Source organism: Arachis hypogaea, chromosome 16 (genome assembly GCF_003086295.3).
Source record: "Arachis hypogaea cultivar Tifrunner chromosome 16, arahy.Tifrunner.gnm2.J5K5, whole genome shotgun sequence".
In the NCBI taxonomy this organism is placed as follows: Eukaryota; Viridiplantae; Streptophyta; class Magnoliopsida; order Fabales; family Fabaceae; genus Arachis; species Arachis hypogaea.
This window is the reverse complement of record NC_092051.1, coordinates 20,036,462-20,050,501: the sequence shown is the minus strand read 5'-3', so window position 1 is coordinate 20,050,501 and position 14,040 is coordinate 20,036,462. Positions and strand designations below refer to the sequence as shown.

At 37.7% G+C, this 14,040-nt stretch overlaps 1 protein-coding gene across 1 annotated transcript; it reads right to left on the bottom strand.

Moving 5' to 3' along the window:
• Nucleotides 1-2,710: 2,710 nt before the first annotated feature.
• LOC112758313 (protein PHR1-LIKE 1) lies at nt 2,711-6,422 on the bottom strand. Its single transcript, XM_025806941.3, has 8 exons — nt 5,995-6,422; nt 4,681-5,260; nt 4,309-4,459; nt 4,138-4,214; nt 3,812-3,851; nt 3,509-3,566; nt 3,341-3,410; nt 2,711-3,238 (listed from the first exon to the last, which is right to left on the bottom strand). The coding sequence occupies exons 2-8, from the start codon at nt 5,218-5,220 to the stop codon at nt 2,948-2,950; spliced, it is 1,227 nt and encodes a 408-aa protein (XP_025662726.1). The 5' UTR covers nt 5,221-5,260; nt 5,995-6,422; the 3' UTR covers nt 2,711-2,947.
• Between the last annotated feature and the right edge of the window lie 7,618 nt (nt 6,423-14,040).

Sequence of the window (14,040 nt, the reverse complement as noted above, 5' to 3'; positions counted from 1 at the left end):
ATAAAACACGTTGTTCAGTTCATTGCTAAATTCAATAGAATAGGACATATCAATTTGTTCTTTTCATAATACATTACATACCTGAATAAAGTTAAAATCTTTATAGCACTATTAATTGAAAATACAAAATATACAAATTAATTCCACAACTAAAGTTACAATTATCAATCCAATAAACATAAAACTCATTAATTTTTGTCAATCTTACTTCTGCTTCCAAACTCTTCATTCTCCATGCAATGTTTACTTTCCACTCATCATGATTGCTCTCAACTTTTGCATCAGTTTCTGCATCTTCATTTCTTTCATCATATTCATCTTCATCAACTCACTTGAAGAAGTTGCAATGGCTTCCTTTCTGCAGAAATTTAAAGAATATTATAACTAAAAACTACCACAACTAGTAAGAATACCGAAGATAAAAGAATTCATGAGAACAAATCATTTGATATCTTGGACATATATGGAATAATCTATCTGAGTTCTCTGAAGTTCCAGATTTCTTAATCAACGTCTTCAGTCCACAATGACATGTTATGTCTTCATTCTTCCTCTTTCTACTTCACATAAATGAATTAGACCCATAGCTACCAAGTGAGTGAGAAGACACCTCACCACGACGACCTCCATTTCCACCACCCATTATGCCGGCGACTTCCAATCTTGTTCTCTGAACCTCTGTAACTTAACTCCAACGTAAGGGGATATATATGCACTATGATGGGATTAGGGTTTATTAGTTAGGGATTAATTTGACGAAATTTCGTAAAGTTGTCATGCCGAGAGACAATTGGGATGAACAAGGGTGTGCTGACATGGATCCTAACGTGCCATCTCAGCTTCTGTCAACGGCGTTAGTGAGGGAAGTGACGGAAGGACTAATGCGATTAACTTGAAATCTTTTAGGGATGAATTTGATTAAAAAAAATTTTTGGAGATCAAAATGGAGATTGTGTGGTCTTTCATGGACCATTTTGACTATTTACTCAAATCAAATTAGCTGAATTCGATTTAATATGCATTCAAATAAATTCAAATTAAACTAATTCAATTTACTAGAAGAAGAGAGACATTGAAATACATATTATAATTTTATCAGTTTAATTCGATTTACTTATGTAGTAATAAATCTAATTCGCCTAGTTCAATTTATTACTATCCATATTACAAAATATGTATAAAAAAATAAAAAAGAATAAAAACGTTTTTTGATGTACTTATTCTCTTTTTACAATAAAATATTCTCTTTTTCTTAATCAAATCATGCATACTTATTTTTAATGAAAAATTAAAATTATTGAATAAAGTATTGTTTTTATCCTCAACGATTGGAGTAAGTCCTGAAATTGTTCCTAACATCGTCCTATATAAGTCTATATGTTGTCTTGCCGTTAGGGATTTGTTAACAGAATTGACAGCGGGACAAAATTGACATGATTTTGAAACGTTAGAGACAAAAACGATACATAAAAATAAATTTTATTTTTATCCTTCAATAATATCAATTTTTTATGGTACATAGTTATTCAATTATTTTTTAACCACATCTAAGCAAATTAAACTTAATCACATTACTTTTATTCTAAATAAATTTATTTTTTTATAATTTTACTCTTAAAATTTTTTACTCATCATGAAATGTTTGTAGAATGATTAATACATAAACTTGCGAAAAAGAAAAAAATGATACATATACAATAAAGTATAAATTGTACCTTTTGTCTCTAATATATTGAAATTCTTTAATGTTAAGAGTAAAAATCTTTAAAAGTAAAATATAAAAAAAAGTAAATTTATTTAGAATGAAAGTAATATGATTAAGTGTAATTTACTTACATGTAGTTAAAAAATAATTGAATAACTATGTACCACAAAAAATTGATATTATTGAAGGATAAAATTAAAATTTATTTTTATGTATCATTTTTGTCCCCAATGTTTTCGTCCTATTTACGTTCCTAGTGTTTCAAAATCGTCTCAATTTTGTCCCGTCGTCAATTCTATTAATAGATCCCTAACAGCAAGACAACATTGAGCCAATTTTAAAACGTTACGAATTTAAATAGAACGATTTAAACGTTAGGGGCAACTTTGGAACTTACCCCAAACATTAGAGACAAAAACGATACTTTACTCAAAACTATTTTACTAATTTATCCTAAATCAATCACATCAAATCTTATATCAGGATAAAATTGTCAAATATGAAACAATTTGATATTAAAATGAAAATGTTTTAAAAATTAATTTTGAAAAGGTTTTTATTATTCAAAATTTTAAAAAGAAATAAAAATGATGCAACGCCTCTCCTGCTTTAGTACCAATTTGATTTACTTGGATACATGTTAAATCCAATTGGACTAATTGGATTTATGTAAATATGTTTAGGACATTTGTGTAAAATTAATCTCCAATCAATTTATTAATGTAAATCACCCTATTATTTACAAAGCCTTATTCTCAAAATAAAAAGATTCAACTTAAGGGCGACTTATATTGGTATATCCAAATAATGAAATTTGTACAAATAACTTGTAGAGTGATGTGGCAAAGAATCTGAAGAGTGAACTTTGTTCTGCACTATGATTTATGGCTGTTGCATTAACCTTCATCCTGGAAAAGCCCCTCTGTCTGAATCTGCACCAAAATGACCTTCATGTCCTCAATTCACATGGAAAAGAAATCAGTAAGCAGCTAAGAAAGAAGGCAATTATGAACGATAAAACAAATGCTATTTAGATTAAATGATTCAACAGGTTCAAGAATATACAACAATTTCCAAATGCAAATTTTATCTCCCAAACAATGAAGCCACAATCATAGCCATGCATAGCATTAGCTGCTGTTCAATTTTGAGGATATATCATTAAAGATGAGCACTAGAGTTCATTCATTCATTCATTTCATCTCAGGAAGGAAAGAACACTTCTGCTTTTGTCAATCCTTTTTAAGTCTTGACCCGTTTTGTGGGTGGTGGGACACTAACTTGAGCTTCATCTGCCATTTCCTGCTTCGTGCTTTCGTCCCAAGAGCTTTCTCCTGGCCCGGCTTTCGTTATGCAACTTCCACTTCCTAATTTCTCATTTTGCTCTTTTGGAGCTTCTGAATTGGAAGGCTCGTCCAAGGAGGAAGAGGAGGAGTCCTTAAACTTGCTATCTCCCATCTCTCTCTGCTGCTCGAACATCATCTGGAGGCGCTTCCCTTGGTTTTCTATTTGAATCTGCAACTTCCTTTGGATCTATACATTACAGCTACAATATCATAATATGCCAAAACTTGCAGTAAAGAAAGCAACAAGACTTGAGGTGCAGAAACACAGTCTCGAGTACAAACGAATTACCTCAAGTTGCTCGTGAAGCCGCTTCTGGAGTTCCATTTGCAACCGCAATGCCTCGGTAATCCCCTTACTCCTGCAACCAAAATCCCATGCCTTGTTTGTGAGAATTGTTGTTAATTTCAATGGCAATAAATCTCACAAAATAATTGTTTCGAGAGAACAAGAACTCACGTTTTCAAGTCTAGAGATTTCATTTCTTCAATTGAACTTAGCTTTTTCTCAGAAGTTCCTGCAGATATAGATGATGAGACTCTCACCCAAACTATTCGATTGGCTATTTAGAAGTTTTTATTTACTCTTTAACCAGATAATAGCAAATTTTACCTCCAGTTTTTTAAAATTTCTTTGCAACTGTAATGAAGATCAAAGCAAAAAGAGGATGCATTTGATATTGCAAACAAAACATCTTTCCTTTTTCTTTTGGGTAAGCTTTCACATATGAACGATAGAACTGATAAGTAAACTTTCACATACCTTCTGGGGTCTCAGGTTTGTACCTGGCCGTTCTATACTTCTGCAGTCACAAATAATGTATGAAAGGTGTTAGATTAAATAAATGGGTCATTCTAGTATGACTATGTTATAGTGACTACCTGGTATTTTAACGCTTTTTTTATTATTAAACAATGGTTTTTAGAAAGTGTTACTTAAAAAAAGTGTTACAAAATATAAAAAAAAATGTGACTTTAATTTTAACAATACTTACGTAGTCACCATAGTCACTATAGCATAGTCATACTAGAATTCACCTAAATAAATTTACTCACATGCTATTTAAGTGGAAGGAAAATGGAATGTACCTGTAGGTGGCTTTTGACATGGTAGATCGTAAGGCCCTTAACTTTCATGAGGTTCAAGACCCCCTTGGGAGTAGCCTCTGCATGTTGATTAACAATTTAACATCATGAGATGAACAAGAAAAATCAACTGAAAAGGTCCATCATTGTGAGACTATGGAGAAGTAGACATACTCTCGCTGCCACCAAGCTGATTCACCGCTTCCACAAAGGCCTCGTGAAGTTCTGGTGTCCAACGCATTCGAGGCTTCGTTTGTGATGCAGTTGATGGAGAACTAGGAAGACCTTTAACTTCTTTAGATGGTACATTCTGCTGCTGGATGGGCTGCATCAAAAGGGTAGGACCAGGATAAGTTTTCGGAACACATACAATAAACATAAACAAAATAAAATAAGGAGAAACAAACCAACTTCACGTGAAGTTGACTAAATGATTTGAATGATTTGACTAAATTTTTATCTAACGGCTCTTAGTTATCAACTTTACGTGAAGTTGGCTACATCTGAGTTTCCACCTGCAAAAACCAGTTAGAGAAACAAACCAACCTTTGGTTTTGGTTCTGATTCATTATCATCACCAAGGAGCTGACTCCAATTTGGGTCATAAGAATCATCAATTGACATTAACTTATCAACCCACTCCCCAAAATCAGATTGTTTGACATTGTCATCGTTTGTATAACAAGCACCATTTTCCACCTGATCATGCTGGACAGAAACATTTTCAGGGAAACCAAGCATATCCTGGAACGGATCCGGTCCCCAGGAAATCTCGTCGCTTTCTTGAGGCTGGGAAATGAATGATGCTGAATGTAGCTCCGAAGACACACTGTCTTCACCTAATGTCTGTGAAACAAAGGAAGAAGGTTGATGCTGCCTTTCATGCTGCGAAGCTGAAGAAAAAGAGACAACACCAGGGGACGAAAATGTGTGTCCGGTACTTCTGGTGTTGGAATTCGACGATGTAGATTGTAAGGGGGATGGATTCACAGTCATTTCTCTTATAGGCGAAAGCTGAAACGAATCTGGGGGTTTCATGTACTTGTTATCCAGTGGTGTTGGAAGAACAGGAGAAGATGAAGACATAGAACTCAAAGCTTCCTTCCAAGTGAAACTAGCTTTGTACCTTTGTCAATAACAACCAATGACAATTATCATTACTACCAACATATTTGGACAAAATATACAGCAGGTTCCTTGTTAATCCTCTAAGAACCTAAGTTGAAATGACAAAATCACACAAAAACAGATAGAAGTAATGCAACATGGTTATCCAATAATAGACCAATATTTAGGCTAAATTAGGCATAATAAATAAGATGGGATGAGAAATACAACATTCGGCAAAATCAATCTTATAACTTCAAAAAAAGGAAAAATCAGATTTATTATTAAAAATATATCCAACTCCTAAAAGAACTCCACATAAAGGAAAAAAAAAAAAAAAAAAGCAGTGGCCTAAAAAGTTTTCATCAGAAGCCGCCGGCAAAACTAATGAACACAAATATACACATACGTGGCAATTATGTGAATCCATTGAACATTAAGCTATTTCAGTGGTGCCATCAAATCTGAATTCGCCGTTAAAAACATTGACAAGTGTCACAAAAAAAAAATCAGAATTTCACCCACACCCACACCCCAACACACACACACATCTCTGACCAGAACAGATCAAAACACACTTCCAGATTTGAACAAAGAAATTTGCCAAATTAATAGATATGAGCTCAAAATAATTTACCTTATCCAAAAATAAATCCAACCCAAAAACAATAAGCAAGTGACACCTAACCCCAACAATCAAAAATCAACACTTTTTGAAATTTACAAAAGTGGGTGTATGGATTATGCACTTACCTATAAAAATGATTATGTGGGAACTAAGAGAACCTGAAAGCTGGGAATCCAAGGTTAGATTTTTGAGGTTCGGCTATGGTTGTTTGTGGTTATGGTATGCTATAACAGAAGACAAGGTTGAGAGGAACACAGAGTTGTATTGCTGTTGCACACGTATTTTGGGTTTGTCGTGTTTCACTTAAACAAACAATCTCGGAACCCAAACTCGGTCCTTTTTGGTGTTTTTGATTCTCATAATATCATATTATCATTCTCTCTCTCTCTCTCATAAAAAATCATTACCACACCCTCCATTTCTCTCTCTTGTCATTGGCCAACTGAAACAAGTTTGCCATCCCCTGCGCCACTCACACGTGTGTCTCTTCTCTTGTTCATTCTCCACCGTCCGATTCGGATTCATGCACAAGCTTTTGTTTTGTGTGTGTCACTCTAATCCTTTTCCTCCCTGCTATTTGCACTTTGCAACTTGTTGACTTTAACAAATGTAAAGCAAATAATGACATGGAAAAAAATTATGTATATTATATAGTATTTTTTATAATTTTAATTTTGATAATGTAATAATATAAAATATTTTATATAATTATTTAATTATATTTCGTTTTTCAAATGATTATTTATACAATTAATATAAAAGATAATTAATATAATTAGATATAAATATAAAATTATTTGATATTAATAGTGTATTAAAATTAAATTTTTTAATTGTGTATTTTTTTTCTATTTAATTAAATGGGTAAAGTGTGTGTGGATTTATTGGCTGCTGATGGAAGCGAAAGGCTGCTAATGAACGGTGTTGAGTGAAGAGTGAAGAGTGAAGAGTGATGAATGTGAGTGTGGCATGGGTCCAAAAATGGTCCATCAAGGTCATTGGTCATTGTCTAATTTCTTTTTGAATGGTGGCGATTCCTACCTTATTACTTGCTACTCTATGTCAAATTTGTCGAAAATGAAAGAAAGCTATGCCCTATGTGCTGGATTATTTTATTTTTCCAGGGTATCTATCATTGAAAAAAAGACTCACTTCTTGGTTTTACTTTACTTTTATTAGAGGTGCTTGCTTTTAATTTAAAAGGATAGATGCTAACTATAAATTTAAACATTAATTCAAACTCTTGACCCTTATCTAAAAGAATTGTTATGTGCTAAGTGCTACATAATCACTGGGTAAAATGTTTTGTGGCTAGTGTTCCAGACTAATAACAGATCTAATTTCTAGATTCGTAACTTTATAGCGTTACCTGTAATTAATTAAGTAGGCTCAATATCATATCATAGTCCATTTTGTTTATAAAACATAAAAAAATCATTCACTATATTTATACATATTATTTTATATATTTTTATTATATATTTTAATATGTATTTTAATAGTTAGTTGCATAATGTTAATATTTTCATTTTATTGATGGGATGTATGTATACAAATGGCCTTTTTGCCAGTTCCTTCTAGTTTTGTTATATCAAACACCTACTTATAAAAAGAATAAAAAAAAACGAACCACTCAATATTTGATTTAGCAAGGATGAAGATACCCAATCACCATACAGAGGGCTTCAAGACCACAGATTACCTTTTTCTACCGTTTTTTATTTAAAAAAAATGTTATTGTATTATAATCATCGTACTGATTGTAATGTAATTTTTTAGTTTTAGGATAGGTACTCTTTTAATTTCTAAAATTTAGAGTTGAAATTAAAATTGTTTATAACATATTTTCGTTTAAAATTATCATTAATATTAAAATTATTTTTTGGTCAATAAAACGATAAATTTACCCTTAATAATTATAAAATTAATAATTAAAAAATATAAACCCTATCTTCCTCTTTGTTATTAATGATATGCCTAGCAAATTTCGATGTTGATAACAGTGGTAAAATAGGACAGCGACAGTAAATGTTGGAGTAACGATGGCAACGATCTCTCTCTCTCTCTTTCTCTTTCTCTCTCTCTCTCTTCGAACTCCCTTCAAGCGACGGTAGCATCACGTGACGGATCTAGGTCTTTGGAAAGAAGCTCGACTTGGTAGATGAAGTTATTAAGTCCAGAGATAAATATGCAGAGCTTGAGGCAACCATAGATAAAGGTATGGATGAGATGGTGCAGAACCTGAAGGCTCAATTTCGGGTTGTTGCTCTCGAGGCGGACCTCTCCCTTATTAGTCCCGACAACATTGTGGTTGATGGGAAGATTGTTCCTGCACCTAAGGACGATGAGGATACTCCCATGCCCGACCCGAAGACCTTAGAAGTCCGAGTTAAGGGAGCTTCTCAAAGCTTTCCAACTCGGATGGAAGATGAGCCCATCATACCTCCTCCTAAGAAACTCCCTACTCCTTCTGAAGCTATTCTGACCTCCTCTACTTAGCCTAAAGATGCTACTAATGGAGAATAGCTCCTTCCTTTGTAATTCATTGCTTTGAATGACCCGGCTTGTGGGTCTTTATGAAAAATTTTTTGTTTTGTAATAGTCGTAGTTGGAATACTTTATTTCTCCTTGCTTAAAGACCTTTTTCCACTACTCGCATATGTGGTGGTTCTTTTGCATGAATGAGTATTTTTTTTTATCATCCTCTGCTTAGTTTATTTTTGCCTTTTACGACTTAATTGTAAATCATTTTGGTAGCTTTAGATGCTGCCTTGAAAATGTTGGGTTTTTATTAAGTGGAAAAAGACGTCGGTAAAGTAAGTCGGCCATTCTTTAGACGTTTCTCTTGTAAATTTAACTTTCCCTTAATTGTTTGCATTCCGACTTTAAGTAGTCGAGTTTATCAAGTTATTCTTGAATTTCGTTTTTAGGCCCGACTCTTTTAAGGTTGGACCACGAAGCTTACATAACTTCTTACATTAATTTGTACCTCGTCGCTTCATCTTACTGACCACTCAGGTCGGGCAATGATTTTCGCAGTTTTTCGAGGTCAAATTAATGTGTTTGAATGAGAAAATTGATAGAAAATGAGTTATCAATAAGAGAAAAATATTTATATACCTTTTCTTGCTACTAAGGATTTCTTTTATCCTTAGCCCTTGTTGTGGTGCCTCATTAAAATCCCCTCCAGAAAAATTCTTTTCGGAAAAAAACCATGAAGTCAGAGAAAAGAGTACACCAGGGCGCAAGGTGCACTTTCTGACGGTGGATTTGACGGAAGGGTAACTAGAGGCCGTGATGAGGTCAGCAACATACCATAGTCGTACAATGGTGGTGTGGCATACTGGGCACCAGGACGAACCCCACCGCGTATGACGATCTAGATGCAGGAGATATCTGTGGCATCCACACCGAGGTATATGCGGGAACAGATGGATACTGGTACTGTCCGACACCCTGCTCTCTCCCAGTCTAGAATGACTCTGCTAGGCGCTGCATCGATGCGGATCAGCGGTGTGAAGCTAGAAGGCGTTGTCGAAGAATATCTCATTCACCATCTGCTCCTCCTGATGGCTACATGATGGTCCTGGATCATGCCATCCGGGTGGTGATGTGTTCCAGATGGCCCGATGCTGCGGTCCTCCTAAACCAGGTGGAAGATGCGGTGCGTGGGCTGGTCGAGGTGGAGGAGGTGCAGGTGCAGGTGTATCCTCCCTGTCTGACGGGAGGTCTCCATGATCCTCCTGTCGATCGTACTCTGCCTCCTCGTCAGACTCTACATCCAGCCGCGCCCGACGAGGCTTGACCCTCTCCCTCCTAACCCCCTCGCCCGGTATTCGATCTCTAGCACCCCTGTCCCTTCGAGCAGGTCGCCGGGTATCGTTCTAACCTCAGTCGCCCGCCTACGCCGATCTGGCACTCCCCGAGGAAGGTAAAGATCGTCCCTCAGCTAGCTGGCAGTGGGCTGTACATCAGCGGGTAACTCGATGAGCCTCGAATCCTCCAACACCTCTTCGCCTAACAGGTACCTAACATGACAAGCCCTATGCTACCAATCGTAATACTCCTGCGTCGGCCTGGTGTCGAACATGTTCATAATGGAGTTCCTGTGACGTGGACGAAAACTGGTACACCATCCCTCGTACCAATCGTGATGTCTGTCAAACCACCACATATCCTCACCCTGGCCAGGAGCCTGTCAGAACAAACACAGACAAATAACTAGTCTGATGGGGTTGTCTGGGGCACATATGTATATTGTAATAATTTAACTCTAAAACCAGTAAAGCAAAGATAAATAAGATTTCAGCGATACCTGTCATGGTTCACTAGAGTGTCAGGCACCTACTGCTCTCCATTGAACTGCCGTTTCACCCAGTCAACCTAGTGAAACTGCACAACATTGAAGCAGACAAGAGGGACGACTGACATCCATGTCCCCCACTCCTCCTCCTCGACAAACCAAGGAGGGCACAGAGCCTGCAGAGCAGGGTCATCATACGCCCTCCATACAAACTGAAAGAACCGTGACATAACAAATAATTAGTACTTATAAACGAATGCAACATAAAGGACAAAAATGAAATTGTGGTTCAGTCAAGCATGGTACTAACCTCATCAAATCGTAACCTGTCGATCGATACTCTCCAATGCAGGAGCCTGGCCTCATGCTGATCTCTGCTCTGCTACTGTAGTCCAACCAACCTGACACCAATCAAAACAATAAAAGCAGTTCATTATGCAGAAGGTCGTAAGAAATTACAAACTCATAACTAAATAAAGACATAAACAGTTGTTACCTCACAGCCATAGGATACATGTAGTTCGCTCGATCCGGTAGACACCACTAAGGAAATCTCTAGTATATCCAGGACATCAATAGTGGAGTGCATCCAACAATGTCCGTGACGCCTCGGTGTGCCGCCAAGCATAGTGACTGGTACATCCAAGCCAGCACGGCCAAGCACTAAGACAATGCCCGCACTGCCCAAAGTCCTGAAGAAGTGAGAGCCATCGCATGTGGACCAAGTTGTTCGACTTGTCAATCATCAGATATCCTCCGATCAGTAACATGATATAGCATCTAGCATACTGTCGGAGGGTCTTTGGGTCGTCCATAGCGGGCATCTGGTGGACACGATCCTGCAGCCATACGAGCTTCAGCGTGAACGACTCCTTCCTCTATGCTGCCTATTGTGGAGCCATTGGAGGCCTGGCACCCAGGAGCCGCTCCACCAACTGCCACGTCTCCGTCTGGTACCACCTACCAAAGTCACGGAAGCACCCCCCAACAGGGTCCTCGTGGGGGCGTAGCCCTAGGTGGTACGCAACGTCCTGCAGGGTGATAGTAACCTCATCCCACGGGAGATGAAATGTGTGGGTCTCCGGACGCCATTGCTCCACGAATGCCGTAATTAGGGCATTATCGAATGTGAAGTCTTTGAAAGACACCGTGTCACCGAATCCAGCCTCCCTCAGATACGGGACGATAGCGTCCAGTGGAGGAAAGGTATGACTCACTCACCGAGGCAGTAGAAGGCAAGGCCTCTGAAGAAAAAATATATGTTCGCAATTATCAATAAATAATTTTAAATCTTTTACTGGTTTTTTAAAGTTTAACTGTCCTTATAATGTCACTAAATTTTTAAATAGGTGCCTATATTTTTTTTTAATTCTTACACTATTTTTAGTTTTGTAATTAGATCTTTTCAGTATAAAAAATATTAAATTTAAATAGATACTTTTTTATAAATTATAGATTTTATAATTAAGAACGTAATTACATATTTAGTTGCATATTATTGAGAAAAATCTTATTCCGTTAGTTTTAACATATTTGATATAAAAAAATTCTAATTATAAAATTAAAAGGGGTAAAATAACCAAATTAGATAGAGTTCCAAACTAATAATTATGTAGTAATAACCTAAGACAAGTGAAATAAAAGAGAGTTTTAAATTTCCACCAGTGACCTATTCCATACTAACTATACTGAAAGGTATCAGAGAACCAGATAAAAAGCAGAACGAAGTAGAAGATGTTAGAGTATTGTGAGAGTCATAGAGAATTCCAGAATTTGAGAGAGAGAGTTCTAGAAATTAGGGTTACATAAGTGATTTCTAAACTGAGCTGTGATCTGCTATTTATGCATAGTGAGGACTGTAACAAACTGATGCCAGCTCACCATATTCCTAACTATATTCCTAACTGATTGACAGCTCAGATAACAGAACTCAGATAACAGAATTGGTGCCAAGCCACTAACTACTAACTGCCTATAGGCTACTCCGAACATCCTTCCTTAACCTGAGGGGTACTGCTTCCCTGGTATAGCCTCACTGAAATCCTCCCTTGAACTTATGGGACGTCTTGGTGTGTTTGTGGCAACTCAAAGCTTTGGCCTGAGACTGTGGAAAGCTGCCTGCGACAGTGACTTAGTCAGTATATCCGCAAGCTGATCTTGTAGGGGTATGTGAACTATATGAGCTAGTTGCTGCACTACTCTGTTCTGTACAAAGTGTAGATCTATCTCAAAATGTTTTGATCGACAGTGGAGAACTGGATTTCGGGTCATTAGTACTGTGCTTTGGTTGTCACAGAATATTGTGGGTGCTGGGCCAGGTGGTAAGCGTATCTCTAGTAGTAACTTTTACAACCAAATTGTGTCTGTCATAGCATCAGCTAACGCCCGAAATTCAGCCTCCGTGTTGGACCTTGAGACTATTCGCTGCTTCCTACTCGACCAGGTAACTAAATTCGTGCCAAGGAAAACACAATATCCTGATACGGACTTGCGATCATCAGTGTCTGTGGCCCAGTCAGAATCACTGAAAGCCATGATTCTTAGGGTGTGGCTCTTGTGGATCTGTAACCCTAGATCAATTGTCCCGACCAGGTAGCGAAGAATCCGCTTAACTGCTTTTCAGTGCAGATCTGATGGAGCATGCATGTATTGGGACACCTTGCTGACAGAATAAGCAATCTCAGGTCTGGTAATGGTAGCATACTAAAGCCCCCTACCACAGATCTGTATAATGAGAGATTTTCGAAGGGAGATCCCATGCTTGCTGTGAGCTTAGAACTGCTGAGCATAGGAGTTAGCACTGGTTTGGCATCTGGCATGTTGGCTCTTCCTAAAAGCTCTTTGATGTATTTGGACTGTTTGAGAAGAAGGGAATCCGGCGAGTCCCTGACCACTTCGACCCCGAGAAAGAAGCTCATTTCTCCTAGATCTTTGAGGGAGAATACCGCATGCAACTGTTGAATTAAGCTTTCAATTTCAGTGGCGCTGGTGCCCGTGACGAGAATGTCATCTACATAGACCAGGAGATAAGTGGTGGACATCGAGCAGGAACGCACAAAGAGACATGGATCCAAGGTTGTACTGGTGAACCCAAAGCTGAATAAGGTGCTGCTGAGCTTGAGGTACCAGGCTCGTGGGGCTTGTTTCAACCCATAGAGCGCCTTCTCTAGTTTACATACCACACCAGACCGTTCTCATAGCCTTCTGGCTGCACCATATAGACCATCTCATGCAAGTCTCCATTGAGAAATGCATTGTTAAAGTCAAACTGCCGGACCTTCCAGCCCTTTGTCATGGCAACTGCGAAGAACTGTCCTTACGGTAGTAGGTTTAGCTACTGGGATGAACACCTGATCATAGTCCAATCCTTCTCTTTGATGAAAACCCTTTGCAACCAACCTTGCCTTGTACTTTTTCACCTTTCCATTAGCCTGCCGTTTGACCCAAAAAACCCATTTGCACCCAATTGTTGTTGTGTCAGCAGTCTCAGGGACCAATCACCAGGTATTGTTCTTCATCAACGCACCAAATTCCTCATCCATGGCAGCCTTCCAGTGTGGTGAGGATAGTGCTTGAGCAACCGTGGCAGATTCAGTCTCTATGAGGTCCAGTAAAGAACTCTGGAGTTGAAGATGATACGCTTTTGGCTTGAAGATACCTGCGTGTGACCTAGTGATCATGGGGTGTGTCTGAGTGGGTGTTGACTGATCATTTGTCTCAGTTAACCCTGCATCAGAACAAGAGAAAAACACAGCAGTAGAAGAGCAAATATCTGTATTATTAGATAATGAACAAGAATCAACATTAGTAGTATTGGTTGTGTGCTCTAAGGTGTGAGATTCGAAAGGGGGAGTTGGTGAGGGTGCAC

Coding starts and splice junctions, on each gene's coding strand:
- LOC112758313 (XM_025806941.3), bottom strand. CDS start 5,220: ATGTCTTCATCTTCTCCTGTTCTTCCAACACCACTGGATAACAAGTAC. Junction 4,460..4,680: donor AATCAGAACCAAAACCAAAG/GTTGGTTTGTTT, acceptor CTTTTGATGCAG/CCCATCCAGCAGCAGAATGT. Junction 3,411..3,508: donor AAATCTCTAGACTTGAAAAC/GTGAGTTCTTGT, acceptor TTTTGGTTGCAG/GAGTAAGGGGATTACCGAGG.